General features: G+C 34.4%; 2 protein-coding genes across 3 annotated transcripts; one reads left to right on the top strand and one right to left on the bottom strand.

The window, feature by feature from the left end:
- Positions 1-1,273: 1,273 nt before the first annotated feature.
- LOC110782105 (protein MOS2-like) lies at positions 1,274-7,321 on the bottom strand. The gene is given in 5 exon segments (XM_056837762.1): positions 1,274-1,717; positions 3,565-3,638; positions 4,157-4,266; positions 5,982-7,005; positions 7,008-7,321. Coding segments are annotated over 2 exon segments (1,080 nt in total). The 5' UTR covers positions 7,102-7,321; the 3' UTR covers positions 1,274-1,717; positions 3,565-3,638; positions 4,157-4,266; positions 5,982-6,019.
- A 6,316-nt stretch (positions 7,322-13,637) lies between these two features.
- On the top strand, positions 13,638-21,966 carry LOC110782106 (KH domain-containing protein At5g56140). Of its 2 annotated transcripts, none has more exons than XM_021986196.2 (7): positions 13,638-14,091; positions 15,275-15,360; positions 17,772-17,917; positions 18,566-18,685; positions 18,795-18,914; positions 20,654-20,797; positions 21,341-21,966. In XM_021986196.2, the coding sequence occupies exons 1-7, from the start codon at positions 13,976-13,978 to the stop codon at positions 21,488-21,490; spliced, it is 882 nt and encodes a 293-aa protein (XP_021841888.2). In that variant the 5' UTR covers positions 13,638-13,975; the 3' UTR covers positions 21,491-21,966. The 2 variants fall into 2 exon arrangements, with proteins under 2 accessions (XP_021841888.2, XP_021841889.2); XM_021986197.2 differs by having other exon boundaries at positions 13,735-14,091; positions 18,798-18,914.
- The last annotated feature ends 1,263 nt before the right edge of the window (positions 21,967-23,229 follow it).

Raw genomic sequence — 23,229 nt, 5'->3', positions numbered from 1 at the left:
CAACACACTAGAAAAAAAAGGACTGGAAAAGTTAACTTTTTTATTACAAAATACTCTATTTCATTCAGGAGGATTATGGTCCGTTTGATTTTGTTTTTATTTTATTTTATCGGGTTTCTGTTTTTTATAAAAATATAAATTATTATTATTGCAATAGTCGGATAGTTTCATAGGTGCGAAAGTCCAGTGGATCCGGAATCAGAGGCTAGCTAATCAGAGTCGGACTAGGAGTCTAATATTAGGTCTGTTTATTAATCGGGTCGGATGCGAAACTTGTTAGGTCCAACACGAGGCTAACTTGTTGCTATCCCTAGTGACAAGAGCGGTGTCTAAACAAATGGCTAAATTGTAATTGATCGAAGTGCGCAAGGGCAAATCTGACAATACACTATTTTCAAGAGAATTTTGATTTGTCCAAGGAAGAATTTTTAGGGCAAGGCTGTCAATTCATTGTTCCAAAAAGGAACTTCTTGCTTTTAGAAGTGTTGAGGATTTAGTAGTTTTCATGCTTTTAGAAGTGTTGAGGGTTTAGTAGTTTTCAATTTTCTGCTGTCATTTTTTAAAACCAATCAAATTATAAGTATATTTAGCATTTCATGGTTCAATTTAAATCACATACCAAACGAGAGTTACTGTGGGCTATTACAAGTATCAATGAGAAAACCATACGATGGAGTAACTTACAAGATGTCAAATATTTTCTATTTTTTATACATAAGGACTTGGACGCTTTAGGGGTAGAATAAATTTATTTTTACATCGGTTAACTTTCATCCAGATTTTTGTAACTTTTATTCCAAACTAGTTCTCCTTTGTTTGTTGCCTTAAAAGAAAATAATACAAAAAAAAAAAAAATGAGTGAAGATTGAGGGGATGAAGAGAGCCAGAGAGGGGAGTAGTTTCCCTCCATTTCAAATAGAAAAAGTTTTTACAGTTTGAGAGTTATGGCAAATTGTTTTTCATACCTCGCCCAATCGAACAACGTAAAATGATTGAAAAGGAAAAAATCGTTTTCCATGAAAACATTTTACACATAACTATCGAAAAGTTCCACGTTAAATACAGACTACAATAATTAAAATAAGGTCTAAAATAGCGCAAAGAAATAAAGACTACAATAATTAAAATAAGGTCTAAAATAACGCGAAGAAATAAGCATGTTTTTATACAATTGAAAGTTTGAAACTATGTAAATTCATTAAAAGTTAGCTTAATACGAAGTATAATAGATATTACAACTTGACCACAGGGAAAGATAAACCAGAGGGAAAGATTGTGCATGCTAACTCATTACTGTAGATATTCTGTATGCTCTTTTGTCAACTGTTACAATAATCTGCAACAACCAACCGCCCTGATAACTAAAGGTTCAACAAAACAATTGATAGCATATTCAAAGAATAATCGAACACATGAAAAAACTTGCAAAAATAGTACTTAAAAGAGTCAATCACAAACATAATGGCAAACAAAAAAACCTAGACCAACTGAGTTCTAGGTAAAGGATGTCTTCACTTGAGAGGAGTAAACGGTGAAGAGTGAGTAGCACCAATAACAGTCTACCGTGCTTGCTTCACAGGCTTGTATGAGATGGAGAACTCCGCCAAGAAATGGGCAATCATTTCAGGCTTGATTTCGACCTGGTTGACGGTCTTTCCGTTCGTTGGAGGTGAGTCCTCATTGGCTCGGGCTTCTTACCAGGTGGAGCCTCTCGTTTCTGTTTCAAAAAAATATGAAGGAGGGTTAACCTTACAGAACTTGAAATAGATGCCTACAGGTCAAAGAGAGAAAGAATCAAGGCAACAGGAGAGAACCACACTGAATTCCAACCAAAAACAATAAGAACGAGAAAAGGCACGATTTGGGGCATTTAAGAATTATCTACCAACCAATTGAGGTTGGCATGAGCGGTTAAGGGTCTCTTCCTCCTTAACCAAGGTCTCGGGTTCGAGCCTTGGGAATGGAAAAAATCAAAATGGGGAGGGATGTTGCCCATCGAGGTACCCATGCAAACTCCCGCGGGAGATTAGTCCACTCGCCGAAAGCGGTGGGAACTCCTCGCAGTAGAACCAGAAAAAAAAAAAAATTATCTACCAAATATTTTGATGAATGCCATTTAAGGGAAAGAGCTACTTTGGGATTGACGAACTATGATACTTTGTTTTATAGTTTTTGTCACTTTGTCCTAGTTCAATCTTCCACAAAGATTGAGAACCGAGGGAAAACACCAAAAGGAAACTTAGAATTACTTGAATACCCATTAAAAGCTTAGAAAGGCAGTGGGAAATCTAGAGTCATTTTGAAATACGATAAAATTGAAAGGACAGTTACTACAAAAACACAACGAACTCCTTTCCTCAGGGCATGATTGGATTGGGGTTATTGCATTATGGGGTAATTAAGACAAAACGTAGAAAAAGAAGATGGATTCGGGGGATGGTAGAAGTGTAGAACGGATGACGTAGTGAATTAGTGATAGTGCAAAGGGAGAGGGAGAGGGAAGGGGAAACATTATCCTGTTTTTGGGCACAATACATTATCCTAGCTAAATGGTGACCCGTTGCATGCTAGATCTCAACAGTTCATAGCACGATAATACCTCACAGTAACGCAGAAAATCTTTGAATCTCATAGTAATAGAACTTCCCCTCCTGACTCTATCAAATTACACTAACCCTAATGATATTTTCTAATTGTTTCCAATATCAGGAAAGTAGGAAACCGTTTACATGTTCAAGCTTCAGCCCTTCATATTTATTTCAGCATACTCTGGTGTGATAGTTCTTAATTTTGCTGGATTCCTCACTGAAAATTGATAGCGGTTCATATTATGATCTGTCAATACATTTAGATTTCACTTCATCAGGTTAAAGGATAACTGACCCAGAAAATTATCTCAAACATAAGGTCGCATGCTGAAGCCTAAATGCATTCAGGAACAAAAATCTTGTGGTCCCACAAAGTGAATCTTTAAACGGCTCTGCGAGTTGTGGTTCTATTGCCATGACATCTCCCTTGATGTACGATTTTAGACTCCATTAGTCCTCAAAATTTAACTTAAAAGCTATATATATTACACTAAAGCAGGCTTCCCCCCTATAGTTCTCTCCTAAACTAAAGGAGGTGCAGGAGTAACAAATGACATGTTGTTGATGTGAGCATGATTCTTTTTAGTTGAGCATGGATTAATTTGACTGTACATTATAATTTGGTCAGCCAATGCCTAATTTTCAAATGACTGTAGTAGACTAGTAGTTCACTAGATATTTTAATTAATACCTATCTATAAATAAAACAACCAAGGATGGCAAGGGAATACCTAGTAACATATTAAAGCATTCAAAATACCACAAGTCCAAATATGCAGAAAATAACTAAAGTAGGCAATAAGCCCATTTGTGTCTTTGAGTTTGAGGCTGTAATCCATGTCAACCAGGATACCGTTTAGCAAAATCCAGCAGTTCTGATATGAAACAAGAGATATTGCTTACACAATAGCTGGCGTCTAATATAGATTTGAGACTAACTTAATAGGGAAGGGGTGGAGAGAAAAAAAAAACTTACAGCAATAAGTTCTCCAGCATTCTCAGGTCTCCTTGCTACTTTTATTGCAGCAGTACTACTGAAGATATTCCAACCTGCAAGCAAGCATATGATATTCAATTAGAAACAGCATAAGAATGCACTACAGAGACTCAAATAAAATGTCTAAATCAGAAAATTATTATGCTAAATGCTCAATGTTTTATGTTTCAATTTTTTATTTTCAGTTAAATTATGTTGGACCTTTAAATGAGTTCAAAGTTGACAGGTTTGAAATCAAAGAGACTTTGTTGATGAATGTTTAATTACGCCTATGAATAGAGATGGAAATCAAAGGAGGCAGAAAGGCAAGCAAGGCTGATTCCAAATTCACATACCAGCATCTGCATGTTCATAGATAGCTCGAGTTTCAGAGGAAACCAGCAAAGAAGAGTCATATCCGAAGAAGCAAATAACACTTGCAATAAATAAACCAAGTAGACAAAACAATGATGAAGACATGAAGATATATTTGTTTCCTGACAATCAGAGGCTGCATGAACAGGTACAACCGCACAAGTAGCAAAATAAAGCTAAAAGGTTTTCAGCAGGGTAAAGTTCAAGAAAAATATACCTGTCCTTTACACTTCGGCAAGGTTCCATGGATTCAACTTTTGCAGCAATGTTTTCTAAACAGCCTTCGGTAACTCTGTTGAGTTATACCATTGGTGTGCACCCAATCAACTACTCAAACATAGAGATATACGTTGTTAAGTAACAGATTTAACATCAACATTCTAGAAAAGTGAGCTGCACACATTCTCGTAGCTATAGCTTACAAAGCGATTGATCAGAATCAAGCGAAATCATCAGGGACAGGGGTAATGTTATAAGAAACTGATTAATTTTCTCGAATCAAAGAGCATGTTGCAAGCTTTCAACATTACTCACATAGTCACATTTAAGACTCCTTCAAAACATATGTAACTAAAGGAAGAACCAGTGAATACCCACTAAATACGCACACAACGAGGAGTATAATATACATGAATCTCTGATATGTGCTTATTGTGGCATTTTCATAATTTGACATTAAATTGGAACTTACAAGATAAATTTATGTTACTACGCCACTTCATTTCTCCTAAAGTACCCATGACGAATACTCGAATTCGGACATGGCATGTATAAGGCTCTTCCTTTTTCATAAGATGGTTGTCTCTAATACTTGAACCAATACCCATTTCCAACACTTCTGGACCTCTGGTTGAGCCTGAGTAACATAGACCTAAGTTATGAGAATAAGCTCCCTAATCCTCACAATAACAGTGCTAAAATCTATGTTAACTATTCGCAGCAAACGCATAAACCGAATCAACACCAGCTTGCAAAAACCAATGTCACATTACTCCAACGTACCAAATTAGGCAAAAATAAGAACTATGGAGTACAAAAATGTATCATAAACAACAGGAACTAATTCAAAAAAATAAGTAAAACCCATGAAAAACAAATGAATAATCGAAAGCGGAATACGAGAAAAAACCACCTGAGTGACATCATCTGCAATATTCGCAGTATTGGTGAATTTCACAAAATTAGAGGGTTTAGATAATGAAAAGGGTTTTGGAAGTGTTGAAATTGTCAGAGTTGAATCATGGTGTCGCCACCTTGTGCTGAGGTTTGCAACACCAAGAAATGACTGAAGAAGATGATGTAGCTGCCATGGATCATCATCATACAGGAGAAAGTTCCTGAAGCCTAAATTAACTGACCGGTTAATGAGTGATCAACACCACTTACATGATGTTGAACTCAGGTATGAGCTGTCTTCTGAGTTCTAACACAGTAATCTGGTAAACAATTTTAAAGTAAACAATATTAATGCTATGTTTTGTTTGACTTATTTTGACTTATTTCAGACAAAATAAGTCCAGATAAGATAAGTTCATATAGTATACGTTCAGTTGAGACAATTTCACACACACATAAGTTTTTTTAGATAAAACAAGTTCAGATAAGTTAATATAAGTTCAGTAAAGTTCAGATAATATAAGTTCACAAAAATAAGTCGAATAGAACGGAGCCTGAGTTAACTATTAGTCCCTCCACGATAACTCATTATCTTCTATATTAAAGAACTTATGACTAGAAATGAGTTGGTTTATTATCAATTCAAATTAACCAGTATCAAACACTTCAAGATCACGATGAGTAATAGTGATCAAAAACTAATATGTTCAACAAGTGCAAAACAAATCATTAGAATTAATCATTGGAGTTCAAGCTTGATCGACAATAACATAGTATATCACCAAGCAATTTTAAAAAAAAAACAGTCTTATAACAGCTTGCTTGAATTTTACACATCCAAAATCACATTCATAAAAGTATCAGAGGCATAAGATATACATGATAAATCAGAACAACCCATTAGTTTAATGTAGCAGATAAATCACCTTGCCATACTGGTTTAAATTAAATACAGCATCCTTGTTTAGTAACCAATGTCGCTTGGATCTCCAAAAAATTCAGCTATTTGTTCAAGCTGCACATGGAGCATTATACCAGCATCTTGAACTACAGCAGTTTCCCTCTCTGTATCTCTTTCCACGAGACTGCCATATACACCCTTATGCTTTCCAAAGAGAACAAGAACAGGACCACCTCGCCTAGGAAGGACAGTTTCCAATATATCCTGGTTTACTCCCTGAACAATCTCCCTATCTTCTTCCATCAATATATCACAAGTCCTGGCTCCAATTGCATCCATTACTACACCCTTCTTCAAGTAAAATTTTCCACCTTTGAATGATTTGCTAATAATTCTAACCCTAATATGACTCCTAAGCCAAGAAACTCCACTACTAGTCCTATTCTCATCTACCTGGATCCTTTCATGCTTAACTTCACCCGTATCACCTCTTCTACCCTCCTCTCTACCAATTTTCAACTCAGTCACTTCATTCACATTATCATCAATAAACCCTATCCCCTCTTTCGCGTTGCGCCGTTTATACTCAACAACCTCGACAACCTCCTTAGCATTCCTTCCAATTCCCATCCCTGGTCTCCACCCATACCCAGCCCACAAAGCTTCCCCAAAACCCTCGATCGGAACCTCCTCAAACTGATCAAAACCCTCATCATCAGGTAACTTATCTAAATCAGTCTTCAATTTCCTAAGCATAACAGCATCAACTGAATTAGGAAAACCGGAATCAACCTTACCATTGACCGAATCTTGCTGCCGAAGAATCAATCCATACGAAAGGTTTGATTCGGATTCTGGGGCAGCAACACCGGAAGATATAACCTCGAATTCAAGGGGTTTACCATCGGAATGAATAGGCGAAAGGTCGAGATTCTTCATCTTCTTGGCGGGACGCCATTCGTTCGGCTTAGGAGGGATTACAAATCTTTTGGGGGCGTTTTGTTCTAGGGTTAGGGCTTTAGATGGGTCGAATTCCGTTATTGATTGCGATTGATTTGGGGTTTTTGAGAGGTAGAAGCAATTAAGCTTTGTTTACGTTCGGTGTTCGATCGATTTGATGAAACAGAAAAAGAAATCTTCTTCATCGTGCTTCAATGGAGGAGGACAGATAATACCCAGCAACAAATTGCGAAAAAAACTGAAAAATCAAGCTGAATTCAAATTCGAAACCAAAAATTGAGTAAAAAGGAATTCGAATAATCTGGAAATAGAAAAGAACTGAACTTGAGTTCTAGAGATGGCGCGGGATTTGGAAACCAAGCAGTTATGTTAAAAATATTATTGAGGGAAGTTGGGTTGTGGATTTTATAATGGCATACGCCTCTATTTATAATACAAACAACGAAATCTCCTATTTTTGTAAGGTTTTTTAATTTATATAGACTTATAAAGTTATATTTTATATCACATGTCGTATATCCCCTACTCTTTGTAGGTTTTCCTAATTCATACAGACTTATATCTCATATCACATTAGTAAAGTCTTAAGGTTTTTTTAATAGTTGATCTTTTGGTGTCCCTTTATAGAATACTAGTATTGAAGCCCGTGCGATACACGGGTTTATCAATTTTCGTACATATTTGTCTTATTATATCATCGTATACAAATAGTTGTTTTATAAAGCATACGTATAATACAAATCAAATGGTTAGTTCAATAATGGTAAAACTCGAGTTAGTTATTCATGTGTTCTCTACAAAATTATTACATATACTTTGTATAAGTATAGTCGTATAGACTCACTCTGTCCTTATATTTTTCGCCCCATATTATGTTTAGTCCATTCGATTGCTTCATTTTTGTATGTTGTATTAAATTTACCCTATAAACCCCATTTACTTTGTATTAAGTTTCCTTTAATATAACGTTAAAAAAATATGGAAAAAGTAAAAGTAGGATAAATTTACGTTGAAATCTACTATCTTTTTATTTGTTATCAGCTTTTTAAATATTTATCTTATCACTATGTGTAATATACACGGAGTATAAAACATGGTAGAGATATTCGTATGGAGTGTTTTAAAGTAATAATAATTCTATGTTAATTATCATCTTTTTAAAAATTTATCTTATCATTATGGGTAATATATTATAGATTATAAAACATGGAAGATATAGAATATGAAATAATGCAAGTAGAATTCTATTAATAATATAAATTAATCCAAATATCAAAGGTTTAATGAAATAAAATCTACTATATATTTCAGTAAAAATTTGCAAAAAAGAATAAAATAAATTAGAATATGTGTTTGACTATTTGGTACGGAGTATAACAATCTCAAGGATCTTTTTGTGTACGTATTGATATTTTCCATCATTCCATGTTATTTTGTAGCAATTAAACCCATGGCCCTTAATCCTTATCGCATAATGAAAACGATATGTACAAAATATGGGAAAAGTAAAAGTATGATAAATTTACGTTGAAATCTTCTATTTTTTTATTCGTTATCATTTTTTAAAATATTTATCTTAATATGAGAAAAGTAAAAGTAGGATAAATTTACGTTAAAATCTATATATGTATGGAGTGTTTTAAAGATAATAATAATTCTATGTTAATTTGTGGAATCTATGTTTATCATTAAGTAGTCAATCATGTCGACTCTAATATTATTTATTTAATTAGTTAATAATTTAATTATATACGATGACATTTCATTACTAATTCCGAAAATCAATTTTTTTTTTATTCCACAATTTTTTTTAATGAAACATAGAACATTAGAAGCGAAGTATTATTTAGTGTTGTTTAGGGATCACTACGAATTAGACTATCCAAGAAACTCGTTCACCATCTTTAGCTTGCAACGATTGCATTATTGCTTTCATATTAATTAATTGTAGGGTTTTTGTTTTGGTTTTATGATCTATCTCTAAATCAAAGTTTGGTAAAAGGTTTTATATACTAAATGTACATGTTTGTCATGGGTATTGAGAGGAAACATAAAACAAAGTTGTAATAAAACATCAACTTAATTATTAAACCAAATAAGATCATAATTGACTTGAATCTGCGTAATTAGTTCAATAGTTCATCGTTTGACTTCCATTGATCTCAATTCCTCGCTCGTCTTATAACATGTAGTATTGAGGTTGTTCTTTCAATATTTCCGGGTCCTATAATTCTTGCGAATCATCCTATTCTTCTTTGTAACCGAGCTTGTTTTTCCTCATCTTAATTGGCAATAATCTTCGCATCCATATCGAATATCATCATCATCAATATTGTCGTCGTAATATAAATCCAGCTGATCGCTTTCATCGGCATGATCATCATCATGATCATTAACCCTAATTACAGCATTATTATTCAGTTCTTGTTTCGTGGCCTCTTTCTCCATCATCATCTTCATCATCTTACAATCTTACAATAAGAAGTGTAATCGTCAATGAAAATAGAATCGTTAGTAGCCTTGTTGACGTGTACATACTGCTTAGTCTGATGATCCAAACATGGCATAGCCACATACAGATCTTGAAGATATACGGGCTCGAAACAATCCATCATCAGCCCTGCTAAATTTTCGTAATGGTATAAACGTGGTATACGTCGTTAACATCGGATAAAAGTTAACGACGTACCATTCCAAGTTAGGAAAACAAACAATATTCACAATCATCATCCAAACCGGTATCATATCATATAAGAGAATACCAAATAGCAACTGCATCAATACTAATCCTCATACTAATCATAATCACATATCAATTGATTAACAAACAATTAAACAAAGCAGCCAAATTCAATGAAATTATAGTACTCCGTACATGCTAACAACAGCGAAATATTAGCGTAATATAAAAAATTCGAAGACTACCTATCACACCGGAATTATTTTATTTTGTTTCGTGAAGTTTATATGTATATATATATATATATATATATATATATATATATATATATATATATATATATATATATATATATATATATATATATATATATATATATATATATATATATATATATATATATATATACAAAAGGGTAGAAGTTTGTGAAATCTATGTTTATCATATTAAGTAGTCAATTATGTGAAGACTCTAATATATTTATCTAATATTATTTATTTAATTAGTTAATAATTTAATTATATGCGATGACGTGAAAATCCTACGTGGACGCTCCGAAATCTCTTGAAAAAACCCCCCTTTATATATATATATTAGATTCTATAATTCCCTCACTTAATTCACAATTTAAGTAATTAATGCACCTACTAATTACAAAGTTTAAATTACTATTACATTAATTATAAAAAAAGGCGAGAGTGATGGATAGCTCAGACGGAGGGAGTACTTTGTTTAGTTATACTGAACTGAGCTGGACTAAAATAATTAATAAATAATAAATAAATAAATAAAATAATCGATTTGGGGCAAAAAAAAAAAATGATTTGGGGCAAAAAAAAATCGATTTGGGGCCAAAAGAAAAAAAATTGATTTAGGGCAAAAAAAAATATTGATTTGGGGCAAAAAAATCAATATCGATTTGGGGCCAAAAGAAAAAAAATCGATTTGGGGCAAAAAAAAATTTGATAAAAAACTTTTTTTTTGGGGGCAAACAATTTTTTTTTTTTTTTTGTTGGGCAATTTTTTTTTTTTTTTTTTAAAGCATTAAAAGGACAAGTGGCCTTCTCCGTTTGCCACGTGTCAAAGTCGTTGTCGGAATCTTGGGTCAACTCCAAGAAACCGGTAAAAGGTCCCAGTCAACAAAAAAAAATTATGTTTTAGGTCCCATTTCACCAATTTCGTCATAAAAGGTCATTTCTCGCAAAAAAACGTTTATAAAAGGTCCTTTTTGGCAAAAAACCCTATTTAATATTTCTCTTTTGTTTTATAATAGAGAATCTATACCTAGTCTATAAAAAGGAACACCAAAGATTATTAGAAGCCATGTGGCATCTCATTATTAAATGACATGTGGCATCTCTCCTTTCATCAATCATTTTGTTTTATTTTTTTTCAATTTTTCTTTATTGGTTCTATGATTTACAACTTTTAATGCTTCTTCCACTCCAATTTCCTTATTCAACATCAAGTTATTAGTAGTCTAATATACTCATTAGTCTATTCCACTCCACCCCTTTAACATCCAATATTTATTCAACATATATTTTTTATATTTTTCCAACCTTCAAATTACACCTCTATTTAATTCATATATTACCAAAAATCAAAAGTACTCACTAATTAAAATTTCAAAAGACATATGAACAACCACTATACAACCGCCCGTTCTATGAACGGGTTCAAAAGCTAGTTGTTATACATTACACAGTCGTTTTCTATTCTGTCTTTCTTTAAAAAAACTAAAATAAATAAACAATCCATCAAATACATATAGAGTAGACAATTACAACCGTTGTCGGTGTAGCGACTCTATTTTAACCCCCTTTTACAAATGTACTGCAAAATCAAAATAAATCATCACAATTAACAAACACCACAAAATTAGAAAATTTTGTGCTTCAACTTACGTGAATTGCCAAAGGGAAAATAGCTAATCGATTCGAGCAATATGCAATTAGTAAAAGAAGGATAATATTACGTGTATTGGTCTAATTGCCAACAAAAATACAAATACCATAAAAAGACTACCTTAAAATTCATACGTGTGCCATCACTTATGATGGATACCTAATCTTAATCTATCCCCAACTCACAAGTCCATCACCCACTGACCCACCTCATCTTCATCGCTTAGTTAGGGAGAATGTAAGACGAGTCTCCTACTTGACCCGGTCCGCTAACATATATGAAAAACTCAAGTCTTCCTTCTTCCCTCCTATGAGGTAGTCAGATTAAGAAATTAAAGTCACTCAAAAGTCAAAATCTATAATTCTAAACTATGTCCTTGCCGGAAGTTACCATCACCCTTGGTCGCTGTGCTCTGGTAGTCAGGCACACAGTTACACCTCTATCTCATTTCATCTTCTTCATCTCCAATTATATATTGCCTCTTTTCCTAATTGAATTCCTTTTACTGATTCATTGCGCTTTAATTCGTCATAACTATGATATTTTTCTTCATATATCCTCTAATTTTGCATCTCTTGATTAAATCAACATTTCTTGCGAAATTAAAAACATAGCTTCAAACTCTCATATAGAGAGAGATAAAACCCAATGATGAATAGATATAACCCAATAAATAGGTAAATTAAGAAACTCTTCAAAAGGAAGATAAATGAGGTTTTATTCAATCAAAAGATAGAAAAAACAAGACAAGAGAGGCTTACCATTAACCTAAAGGTTGGTGGTAGGAATATGAGATTGTATAATATTAAGTTCAAGAGCATTAGACCCTAATCTTTTTGGTTGAGTTTTAGGAAAATTTAATTAAATTCACTAGCATTCAATTCAGTAAAATTCAATTCAGGTTATTATTATTATTATTATTATTATTATTATTATTATTATTATTATTATTATTATTATAAGGGATAATGATAATGATAATATAATAATAATTATTATTATTCAATAATTTATTGTTATTACTATCTATTAAGTAATTAAATAATTATTATTTATTTATTATCATTAATCCTATGATTTATTACAACAACAACAACAACAAAGTCTTAGTCCCAAAATGATTTGGGGTCGGCTAACATGCATGAATCGTCGTAGGAGATCGTCATTGTCACCAATCAAACCATAAAGGAGCAGGAAGTAAAAAGAAAAAAGCAAGGAAGAGAAGGTGGAATTAATGAAAGTAAGATAAGAGAAAAATGTATATATATTATAGAAGAAATATTGTAAGAGATAATAAAAAATAAATAAAGTTTAAAATAAATGAATAAGTAAAATAAGTACATTTCAAAATAGCATATAAAAATAAAAATATTCAAAAGAATTTTAAAAATAAAATTAAAAATAAGAATAAAAAATAAATTAAAAAATAAATTAAAAAATAGAAAGAAACAGAAACATGAAAGTTGTATTAATCATATGATTTATTATTTATGATTATTTTATTTATTTATTTATTTATTATTTATTAATTATTTTAGTCCAGCTCAGTTCAGTATAACTAAACAAAGTACTCCCTCCGTCCCTTAATACTCGCACCGGTTTGACCGGTGCGGAGTTTAAGACACTTGAATTGACTTATTAATTTAATGGATGTTAGTTGATAGTGGAGTATTTTTTTAATATAGTTAGTGGAAAATGGGTAAGGGGTGGGGAGTGGTGAGTGAGGGGGGTGAATTTTGAAATGATTTTTTGTAGGGAGTAGGGGTGTAGGTGAGTTATTAGGTAAGTGTGAGAAATAATATTAATATAAATAAAAATTTCTATTTATAGAAGCAGTGCAAATATCAAGGGACAATCCAAAAAGAAACAGTGCGAGTATTAAGGGACGAAAAGAGTACATAGTAGTATACTCCCTCTGTCCCTTAATACTCGCACCGTTTTGATTTTTTGCACTATTCACATAATTTACTGTTAAAACAATATAAAAAAAATCAAAAAAAAGAAAGAAAGAATATAGACCACACATAAGGGAGATACTACTAGAAAAAAAGAAAAAAAAAAGAAAAAAAAAATGAACAGTGACAACAACATAAAGCAATAACAACCGTGCATGAGAGTGAGGGTAGGTGGCTGTGTAAGTCGGACTACTGTCCTGTTTGCACCTCTGCCCCCTGACCCCTCTCATTATTATTTTAATATTAATTTAAATAAAAAAAATTAAATAAATATCAAAAGAGAGTGATTGAAGTGAGTGAGATTGTTTGGGCTCAATTTCATCACCGACGCCCCCTTCTATAGACTCACCTCACATCGTCTGTAGTTGTTTGGTTTGGTTAGTTTGGTTGGTTGGGGTGATTTGGGATTCAATTGATTTTGGGTTTTAAGGGTTCTTCTTCTTCCTTGTTTGTCTTCATTGTCTGTCGGCCGTCGCCGTTGGATTTCTATCTATCTTTCTCTCTCTTCTTCTTCGGATGATCATGGCTTCTGGGAGATATATGGCGTATTCACCGTCACCTTCAACAACCCCTCACTCACCCCACATCTCTGGTCTTCGTTCTGCCTCCTCCGCTCTCGGTGAACCAGAGAAGTACTCTTTCTCTCTCTTTCTTTTTCCCCAGATCTTTCACTGTATACTACTTTTAATTGGGATTTCATTTTTTTTAATACTACCCACTATTTCGTTCTCTAAGATCTCCATTTTACTTCCATTTTTGGTCTGTTTGTGTTCTTCAATTTATTTTTAGTTTTCCAGTACTATGTGTTTCTGCAAATAGTATGGGTCACTCTTAAAGACTGCTATTTTTTTTTGTTTTATAATGAAAATCCAAAATCAATTTGTTGAAAGGGTTTTACTTTGATCCATGAGTTACTGGTTGTTGAATAGTCTTTTGATTACTTGTCGGACATTTCATTTGTGTGAATAATAATGCTGGATTTTTACTACATGGGTCTTTGTGTTCTTCATTACTATGTGTTTCTACAAATAGTAGGCTGATATATGCTCACTCTTGAAACTGCTGCTGTTTTTTTGGTTTTATAATGAAAATCCAAAATCAATTTGTTGAAAGGTTTTAATTTGATCCATGATCCATGAGTTACCGGTTGTTGAATAGTCTTTTGATTACTTGTTTTAATCTTCAATTCACATCGGATCATTTCATTTGTGTGAATAATAATGCTGGATTTTTACTACTTGGGTTCTTGTGTTCTTCATTCTTCATTACTATTCATTACTATGTGTTTCTGCAACTAGTATGCTGATATGCTCACTCTTGACACGAGTAAGTCTTGGCCTCAAGTGGCTCTTGTGTCCACAAGTGGCTTGTAATTGGTCCAACTAATTTGGTATTGGTACTAAGACTAGTATGGTATTGGTATACCAATACATTGTTAAAAAGTACCAATACAAATTATTTGTGTTATTGGTATTGACATATGTTGTGTTGGTACTAAAAGTAGTTGTATTTGGGTTACTTGTGTCCATATGGACACAAGCCACTTGAGGTTTAGCATTCCTCTTTTTATACACCGTTGTTTTTTTGTTTTATAATGAAAATCCAAAATCGATTTGTTGAAAGGTTTTTACTTTGATCCATGAGTTATTGGTTGTTGAATCAGTCTTTTGATTACTTGTTTTAATCTTCAATTCACATTAGATCATTTCATTTGTGTGAATAATAATGCTATTGCCTTTCACTGGTTGCTGATTCCCACCATGTTTATGTGTCTGGTTGCTGATTCCCACCATGTTTATGTGTATGTGTGTCCAGATATCTCTCTGAGTTGTTGGCTGAGCGTCAAAAGATTGGTCCTTTTCTGCCCGTTCTCCCTAATTGCTATCGTTTGTTAAATCAGGGTGAGTTTCTGTATTACTATATTGCTAGACATCTTCCGTAATCCACTCCACATGTCACCCAAATGCCTTGTCCTACACCGTTGATCTTAGTTTTTTTCCATGGACGCCATCGATGTTTAATATCCTAAGATATCTAACACATGTAAGAATCCTAATTTTGAATTTTGAATTGGGTGCCTTGATAGAAATTTGAGGACGCACGCGGAAGTCTTGATGGACTTGAATAATATAACAAAATTGCATTTTATCATTACTGTACAACAATATTCGAGAGTCCATATTTCTCACTAATCTCTTTGGTAGAACCCTCGTTTCTATCTCATATTTTGTGGAGCTCTCTTGATTGACCCACATCTCAACTCATGCACATACTACATATTTATAGTTGTTGTATCCTAGTTTCTAGATTTCTCTACACTTCTCTAATATTACATATTTCCCACATCACATGTCATATTTCTAGATACATCATTACTTGATTTTTCATTACATATCTAGATTTTTCTAGAGTAAGCTCTGATATTTTCAGCATAAGCAAATGTTTCGAAATATGTCAGTATTTTGGATCGGAAGGTTATCCGTTTTCCTATCTTAACACATGTTAGTTGATAAGGAATGATGTAAAGCTATTGCCAAAATAAGGGGAGAATCTATTTCTCTTAAAGTATTGCCAAGTTAATGCTTTCACAAGCTTGGCACATTTGGCATTTTTAAGGGAATACCTCATATTTGGAAAAATGCACGGCACTTCAATGTATGGACAACTCTAGATGGAAAGATAATAACCGAGTTGTGAGCTTGTAATGTACTAATACAATACTCTCATTAACAATGTTTATGAAACAAGCAATTCCTTTTAATATTTCCATCTACCGTGCATGATGTGGCTGTGTTTTTTTTTTTGTTCCGATAAATATTTATTGTGGTGACATGAACACAAGCTTCCAAATATGCACTCTTGTGTTAATGCTGTGATTTCTCTCCGTTTTAATTTTTTGTTTGGTAAAAGTTAGCATCTACACCCTCTATCTCAATATCAACCGTCCCAAGTTTGGCCTTCCGGGGTGAGAGTACTCCCTAATTTTAATTTTAGCACACCTTCTGGGGCATGGCCTTCCATCACGATTCACAATAGCGAATAACTTGTGACACTTTGTTGTTTTTCTTTCTTTGATATGCTATTTTCAAGCTGAATATCTTTCTTAATCTGCTCGCATAACGGTCTTTGAGTATGGGAAAGAGAGGAGCATAATTTGTTCTCAAGGTCACTAGACATCTTTGTTTTCCATCCATGACCTTCTATTCTGACTTTTTAAATGGGAAGAAAGGTTGGATTACCATTTCAGACCATTGTCCTTTTGTCTACAATGAGTATCTCTAATCAGGGTCTTGCATGCTACAGACTAGGAGGCTACTTAGTGCAGTGCAGAGATATTGGCCTGTTGAACAATTGACTGGAAATACATGGATTGTCATTCTGCGTTATGGCAAATAAGAGGCAAAGGACAGTTCAGTGAGGCGTTTGGTTTAGTCTAATACTTTACTATGACCCCAATCTTAGAGCACGTGTGGTTTTAAAAACTAGACCCTCTAACCTTTACTACAGCACACGGGCCTATTTTTTGCTAGTGATATGTGTTAGCCTGCTATCCTTGGTTGAGCTCACTATGCAGTTTTTACTGGATATTAAGGGTGTATCAGTCCTTACTCCTTAGTGATTCCTGGACAGGATAACATGTATCTAGTTTAAGCAATAAGTACTGGCATAATTTGACTTCTGTTCAGGCAGTTTTGTATCATTTTTTAAGGGCATTGTTAACTGAGGACGGCAAATTTAAAAGTCATTGTGCACCTGTATGTTAACTCATTGGGCGGTTATTTACATCTGATCGCATTGTTAATCTCCTGGGCTGTTGGAGGTTGTGAACGGATGTGGTTAAGAGTTCCAAAGATATGTCCCTGGAGAATATGTGTGTCCCCTGAAACTGTAGAATGGATTGGATCATTTGGAATTGGCGCATGTGTTCTTTCGAAAAAATTTCCTTAGGAGTTTGCTTATGTTCATTTTTTTTGCTTTTAACTTTGAGTGAGTTTGGGAGAATGGATTGCTTGTGATGTAGGATACTGGAAGCTTTGCCCCATTGATTAAGTTGTTGTAGATCATTAGTCCATACAATGCTTTTAAAAATTCTCTATTTACTTTTATGCCCTTTAGCTTGTTACAAATTGTTTCCTTTACCTTTTTCCTTCTCTCCCTCTCCCCCCACCCCAGTGGCGTGTGGACAGGGTGGTGAAGGTGTTTGATTTCTGATCTAACTCGGCAAAACTGTATTGTGTTTGTGGTGAATTGCCAACTAATATTTAACAAATGCTAACTAGTACATCTGTTATTGAAAATTGACATTGAGCAGAAATATTGCGTGTAACTTCACTGTTGGGGAATGCTTCAATTTTAGATCAAACTGCGCTTGAACATGCTAGGTCTCTGCCATCTGGAGGAATATACTCAAATGGAGGAGCAGATATGAATGGATGGGCATCACCTTTCCAATCAGAAGTACGGATTACTGACCATTAACAGGACCTTTAGTTTCCGTCAAATTTTACTGTTTAAAAATCTTTACTGACTCAATTTTGTATTTTAGTGCTAACAATTTGTTGATAGCGTATCCACTCTTCTCATGACAGGAAGTGATGAAGTAGTCATGGAATATATTAGATGTAGGTTGGACTGCTGCTGTTGAGGTGGATAGTTTTCTATTTTTTATGACCCAAGGCATATTTGTCATGATTTTCTTAAATGCATGTGTCCGCATTCAAAATGCCAGCCATTTTAAATCTTTTCAAGAAAATAGACTTTCCAGACTGTAGATTATAGGATCCCCCCCCCCTCGAAATTTTCTGTGCAGTAATTTTCTACTGATACTAATACCTACTTGCAAGCTTAGTTCTTCTGGACATGGCCTTGACTTCAGAACCAGTTTAGCTATAAGCATTGTGGTGAATTTTTAAAAAATTATGGACCTGTAACTGCACTGTTAAAGAACAGATGTGGGTTTCTGATATTATGTTGAGTTATTGTTATTTTCTGAATGAATCTTCCCCAAATTTATGTGGCCCTCCCCCTCTGTAAGAAGTTCGGGAATAAAAGAGTCCCTTTCTATGAATTTTGGCATTCCTTTAACAAGATTAGCTTTCTCTGCAGATGTCTGGTCTTTTACACCAGTCTCCAGCTCAGAACTGGCTTGGTTCTCATGGTAACTCATCAGGCCTTATCGTGAAGAGGACTATCAGGGTGGATATTCCTGTTGACAACTATCCCAATGTATGAAGTTGTTGTATTTCTTATTATATTTTGATTATGTGCTCAAGATTCATGAATGGCATTTTCTTTTGCAACACAATCTCATTGTATCTTTGTTCAATCGCTATAGCAGTACAACTTTGTCGGTCGTCTCCTTGGCCCCAGGGGAAACTCATTAAAGCGAGTTGAAGCTTCTACTGACTGCCGTGTTCTTATCAGAGGACGTGGCAGCATTAAGGATCCGACGAAGGTAATCATTTGATTGTTCATGTACAGTTATAAATGTAATCATTTGATTAGTCTTTAGGTTAGATTTAATTAGTAAATGTTGCATCCTTGTGGTGATTGATTACTTTTATTATTTTCAATTATGTTTTTAGAAAATGGACGTACTTTTCCCACAACGTTAAAAGCCGCTGGAGGGGGGGGGAGGGGGTGTTGAGCTCCGCCATCAAAGTGGTATATGTATGTTTGCGTGGGGGGTTAGACTACCATATGCTTACTGTGGAGATTCTTTGACCAGAATCACCAACAACACTGTTCTTTTAGGCTCCGTTCTATTGGACTTATTTTGACTGAACTTATATTATCTGAACTTATTTTATCTGGAAAAAATTGTTTTGTCTACAATAAACTTATTTGTGTGTGAAAATGTCTGAAAAAACTTATTTTTGCCGAACTTATATTATCTGAACCTATCTGAACTTATTTTGTCTGAAATAAGTTAAAATAAGCCGAACAAAACAGAGCCTTGGCTTCATGCCTTTGGTAGGCTAATTAGAAGTTTTGGCATATTATGATGTCTGAGACGAAGTTCTTCCTTTGCCGTTTTTCTTTTAGTTATCATGTTCTTGTTTAATCTTTGATAATCCATGCTAGATATATTAATACATTGCTGAATGGGTAACTGCCACTTATTAATTATGGTGCTACTATGATAGTTTAATTTACTAAATGCGGATGGAGATGTGGCTAACTCCTGCTTTACCTGTCATAAGTTTCTGGATGTAATATAGACATGTTAGTAGTAAAAAGAGTTAAGGTTAATTCAATTACAGTTGTTGGTAGGAGACTGTACCAATATCCGTTTTCGAAAGGTATATTTGTTGAAACATGAATTATTGCAATAACAGAGGTAGGCTATCCCCATGCAATGCGAATTTTGCTAAGTTCACTAACCATTATATAAGTGCTACTGAATTGTTACGGAGCCCGCATTAGCAGAGGTTCCTTTAGTTAAGCTACATACCTAGGCTGTACTTTACATCAATTGTTATGCAGGAGGAAATCAATATCCCTTCTTATAATATTGTAAATTTGTTATGGTTTATCTAATGTTAGGTTTTTGTACTTGCTTTTAATCTGTTCTGGTTTTGTGACGAGCTGAGAACCCACAAAACTGTAGATTGACAGATAAAATTCCCAGTTTACCCACTTTAGCGACTTCTTTAAACCCTAAATGGACCATCCAAATTCGTTACTTGTAACTGTTATTTCCTTATATGGTGTGCTCTTGCAGCATAATTTGAATGCTGAGGATATATCTTGAGTTAGAACAAAGAACATGATGGGAAAATGTGTAATTTGGTTGTCCAAGGTGGCTTCCTGTAAAAAAAAAAGAAAATTATTTTTGGTGGTTTTTGTTTCAACATGTATAATTTATTTGTTTGTTTTTCACTAATTTTCTATTTGACCCCTCAAAAAAAAAAAAAAAAAATCTATTTGTGAATGATAAAAGCAGGCCTCGTTTTTCCTTGTTTATTCTCTTTAACATAACCTTTAACTTCTCTTACTTATGAAGGTTCATGTTAGCCGACCCCATATCATTTTGGGGACTAAGGCTTGGTTGTTATTGAATGATGAAAGTAGTATGCTTGTGCAGCATCATTGTATTGTTCTGAAATCGTTGCCTATATTAGATTAGTTTTGATATCAATTACTGTTTTTGTTCTTACCCAGTAGCTAAAATTGCGTTCCTTTCCTTTCTAGGAGGATATGATGCGGGGAAAACCAGGGTATGAACATCTCAATGAACCCCTTCACATACTTGTAGAGGCAGAAATGCCTGTTGAAGTAATTGATACCCGCCTGATGCAAGCACGTGACATACTCGAGGATCTTCTCAAGCCTGTGGTACGTCATTCTAGGGTTTGGAGAACTGAGCATAACCTTGTGATTTGGCGTGCTTTTTCATTTTTATGCATCATAAATTAGGGGTGTTCAATTTTGGATATCGGATCGGGAAGATGTGATCCAAATCCGATTCGGAAAATCCGAAAACTATCCGAATTTCAAATAAAAATAATCACATTTTACACTATTTTTTCGGATATCCGATCCGATATATCCGAAACCTTAAAATCGGATCGGATATCCGAAAATTTGGATCGGATTATCAGAAATTTTCTAGTTTTTTTCCAAAATTTTGAAATATTTTGGATATTTCGGATATGCGAAATGGAAAAAGGTTGACCCAATCCGATCCGAAAATCCGATTTTTTAATCCGGATATCCGATCCAAAAATCCGATTTTTTTTTCCGCATATCCGATTCCGAAAACTTAAAACCGGATCGGATATCCAATATTTCGGATTGGATCATCGAATTTTCGGATCGGATATTTTTGCGCACCCCTATCATAAATGGCATTCTAACGTTCTCATCTATGTTGAACAGGATGAGTCGCAGGATTACTTCAAAAAACAGCAGCTACGAGAGCTAGCTATGCTCAACGGTACACTTCGCGAAGATGGTTCTCACATGTCTGGTTCGGTATCTCCCTTTCACAACAGCTTGGGGATGAAGAGGGCCAAGACTCGGGGGTGATACATTTACGGGATTCTGGAGGAAATATTAGCTACGAAAGGGTAAAACCGGAAAATACCCAGGCTACTACTGGTACTGATGATGTATCATCAGCCACAGTGCTTCTGAAGTCCCAACTGCCATCGGGGCACTGGCGCAATTAGTGCACCAGTTCTATTTTTTATTTTAATGGTAAAAGTCAAGCATGTTTAAGCATCTAGTCTGGGTTGGTTGAGGTGGTAATAGCTTATATTCCTGAAAAATGACCAGTTGTGTTCAGATGGCTTGCGTTTGTATGCTTCTTTAGGCTAAGTTAGAAACCTGATTTTCAGTCTTGTATTATATGAGATTGTCAAGTTTTGGTAGGGTGATTGTAGCTGTTATTATTAATATTATATGGTGTGCTTTTGTTGGAGAACAGAAGTGCTACCCATATAGATGGGTTTGAATGTCTTTTAGAAGTTGTAGAACTTGAATGGATTGATTGATTTGTGCCATTTTTTCAAGTTTGATCTTACTATTAGTTTGGGATCTTTTTCACACTTGTTTTGGAGAAGGGTTTGAGAATTGTGATAGGGAGCCAATGTATGAAAAGGCTCAAGGCGCACCTAGGTGATTTGGGGTTCCCTGCGCCAAAGTGAGACGCACCTAATAAACAATAAAAAATTGTGAAAAATGGTTTCGCCTTGCCAACACCACAGAGTGTAGGCTCCATACGCCTTGTTTTACCAAAACAAAGAACATGTCAACTCAATGTTAACTGTTCAAGTTATGCATTGACAAACGTGAAAAGAAAACTGTTGCAAGTAAAAAGAAACGGAGGGAGTACTCATAATTAGATGCTCGCTTCCTAGGCACAATGCTCGCTTCCTAGGCACAACAATTTGAACAGGGACTCTAGAACATAAATGCAGCCTTTTGAATTGGAGCCTTGTAGAGTTGGAGGTAGTAGTTCCATACTTTTGAGTTTCATACTATGGTTCAAAGCAGAGAGATATCGTTGCAGACTACAAAATCTGTATAAACACATTCAAAGAAAGTACAGAAAATGAAATGCAAAACCAAAGACCTTCAGAAAGTATCATGCTACACTTATTAAAAGCTGTACTGTTGGCTGCTGCACACAAGTGGTGGTTATGTACATCAGAAAATGAGCAAAGCAATCAGCAGCCCGTGTGCCGTGGGAAAAAAAACAGCAACCATGCCTTTGTATAACAACTCAACATTTTGTCAAAATTAAGAGTCCAAGGTGCAAGCACCATCCACCTAACCAGCTCAACTATTTGCTGTTACAGGTAGTACATATGACAGAAAACTATAGAGGAAGATCCAAGAAAGTAAGGATTAAGCTTCTCCTTCACCTTCACCCTCATCTACTTCATCCTCGTCTTTAGCTTCATCGATACCAACCCGACGGGTGAAGGCAAATAGAAATTCTTTGAAGTTAACCATTCCATTTCTATCCCAGTCCATTTCTTATGCAGTAGCACAGTACAACAACACATTAAAATCTACAAATGCTCTGAAGAAGATGATTCTTTGATTTGCAAATTCTAAACACAATCATATCAATTCAGAACACACCAATGCCACAAAACATAGCAATTCTGGTTCAATTTCTAATACTAACCAAGATTAAACTTAAAACTTGTTGTGGGAGAGATGATTTCAGTGAGATGCAGTTTAGATGACCTAAGGTGCTAGACTGCTAGAGACACTTGAGCTGCCACTTTCGTGAGTGCCTTGTAAAACTCAATGAC

The sequence above is a fragment of the Spinacia oleracea genome, chromosome 2 (genome assembly GCF_020520425.1).
Source record: "Spinacia oleracea cultivar Varoflay chromosome 2, BTI_SOV_V1, whole genome shotgun sequence".
Lineage (NCBI taxonomy): Eukaryota > Viridiplantae > Streptophyta > Magnoliopsida > Caryophyllales > Amaranthaceae > Spinacia > Spinacia oleracea.
The sequence above is the reverse complement of the archived record's forward strand: the minus strand, read 5'-3'. Positions and strand labels throughout refer to the sequence as shown.

Bases quoted from the DNA above. Each gene is read 5' to 3' on its own strand.
- LOC110782106 (XM_021986196.2), top strand. From the start codon at position 13,976: ATGATCATGGCTTCTGGGAGATATATGGCGTATTCACCGTCACCTTCA. The intron at 14,092-15,274 runs GTACTCTTTCTC...ATGTGTGTCCAG, and splicing joins GCTCTCGGTGAACCAGAGAA to ATATCTCTCTGAGTTGTTGG. The intron at 18,915-20,653 runs GTAATCATTTGA...TTTCCTTTCTAG, and splicing joins GCATTAAGGATCCGACGAAG to GAGGATATGATGCGGGGAAA.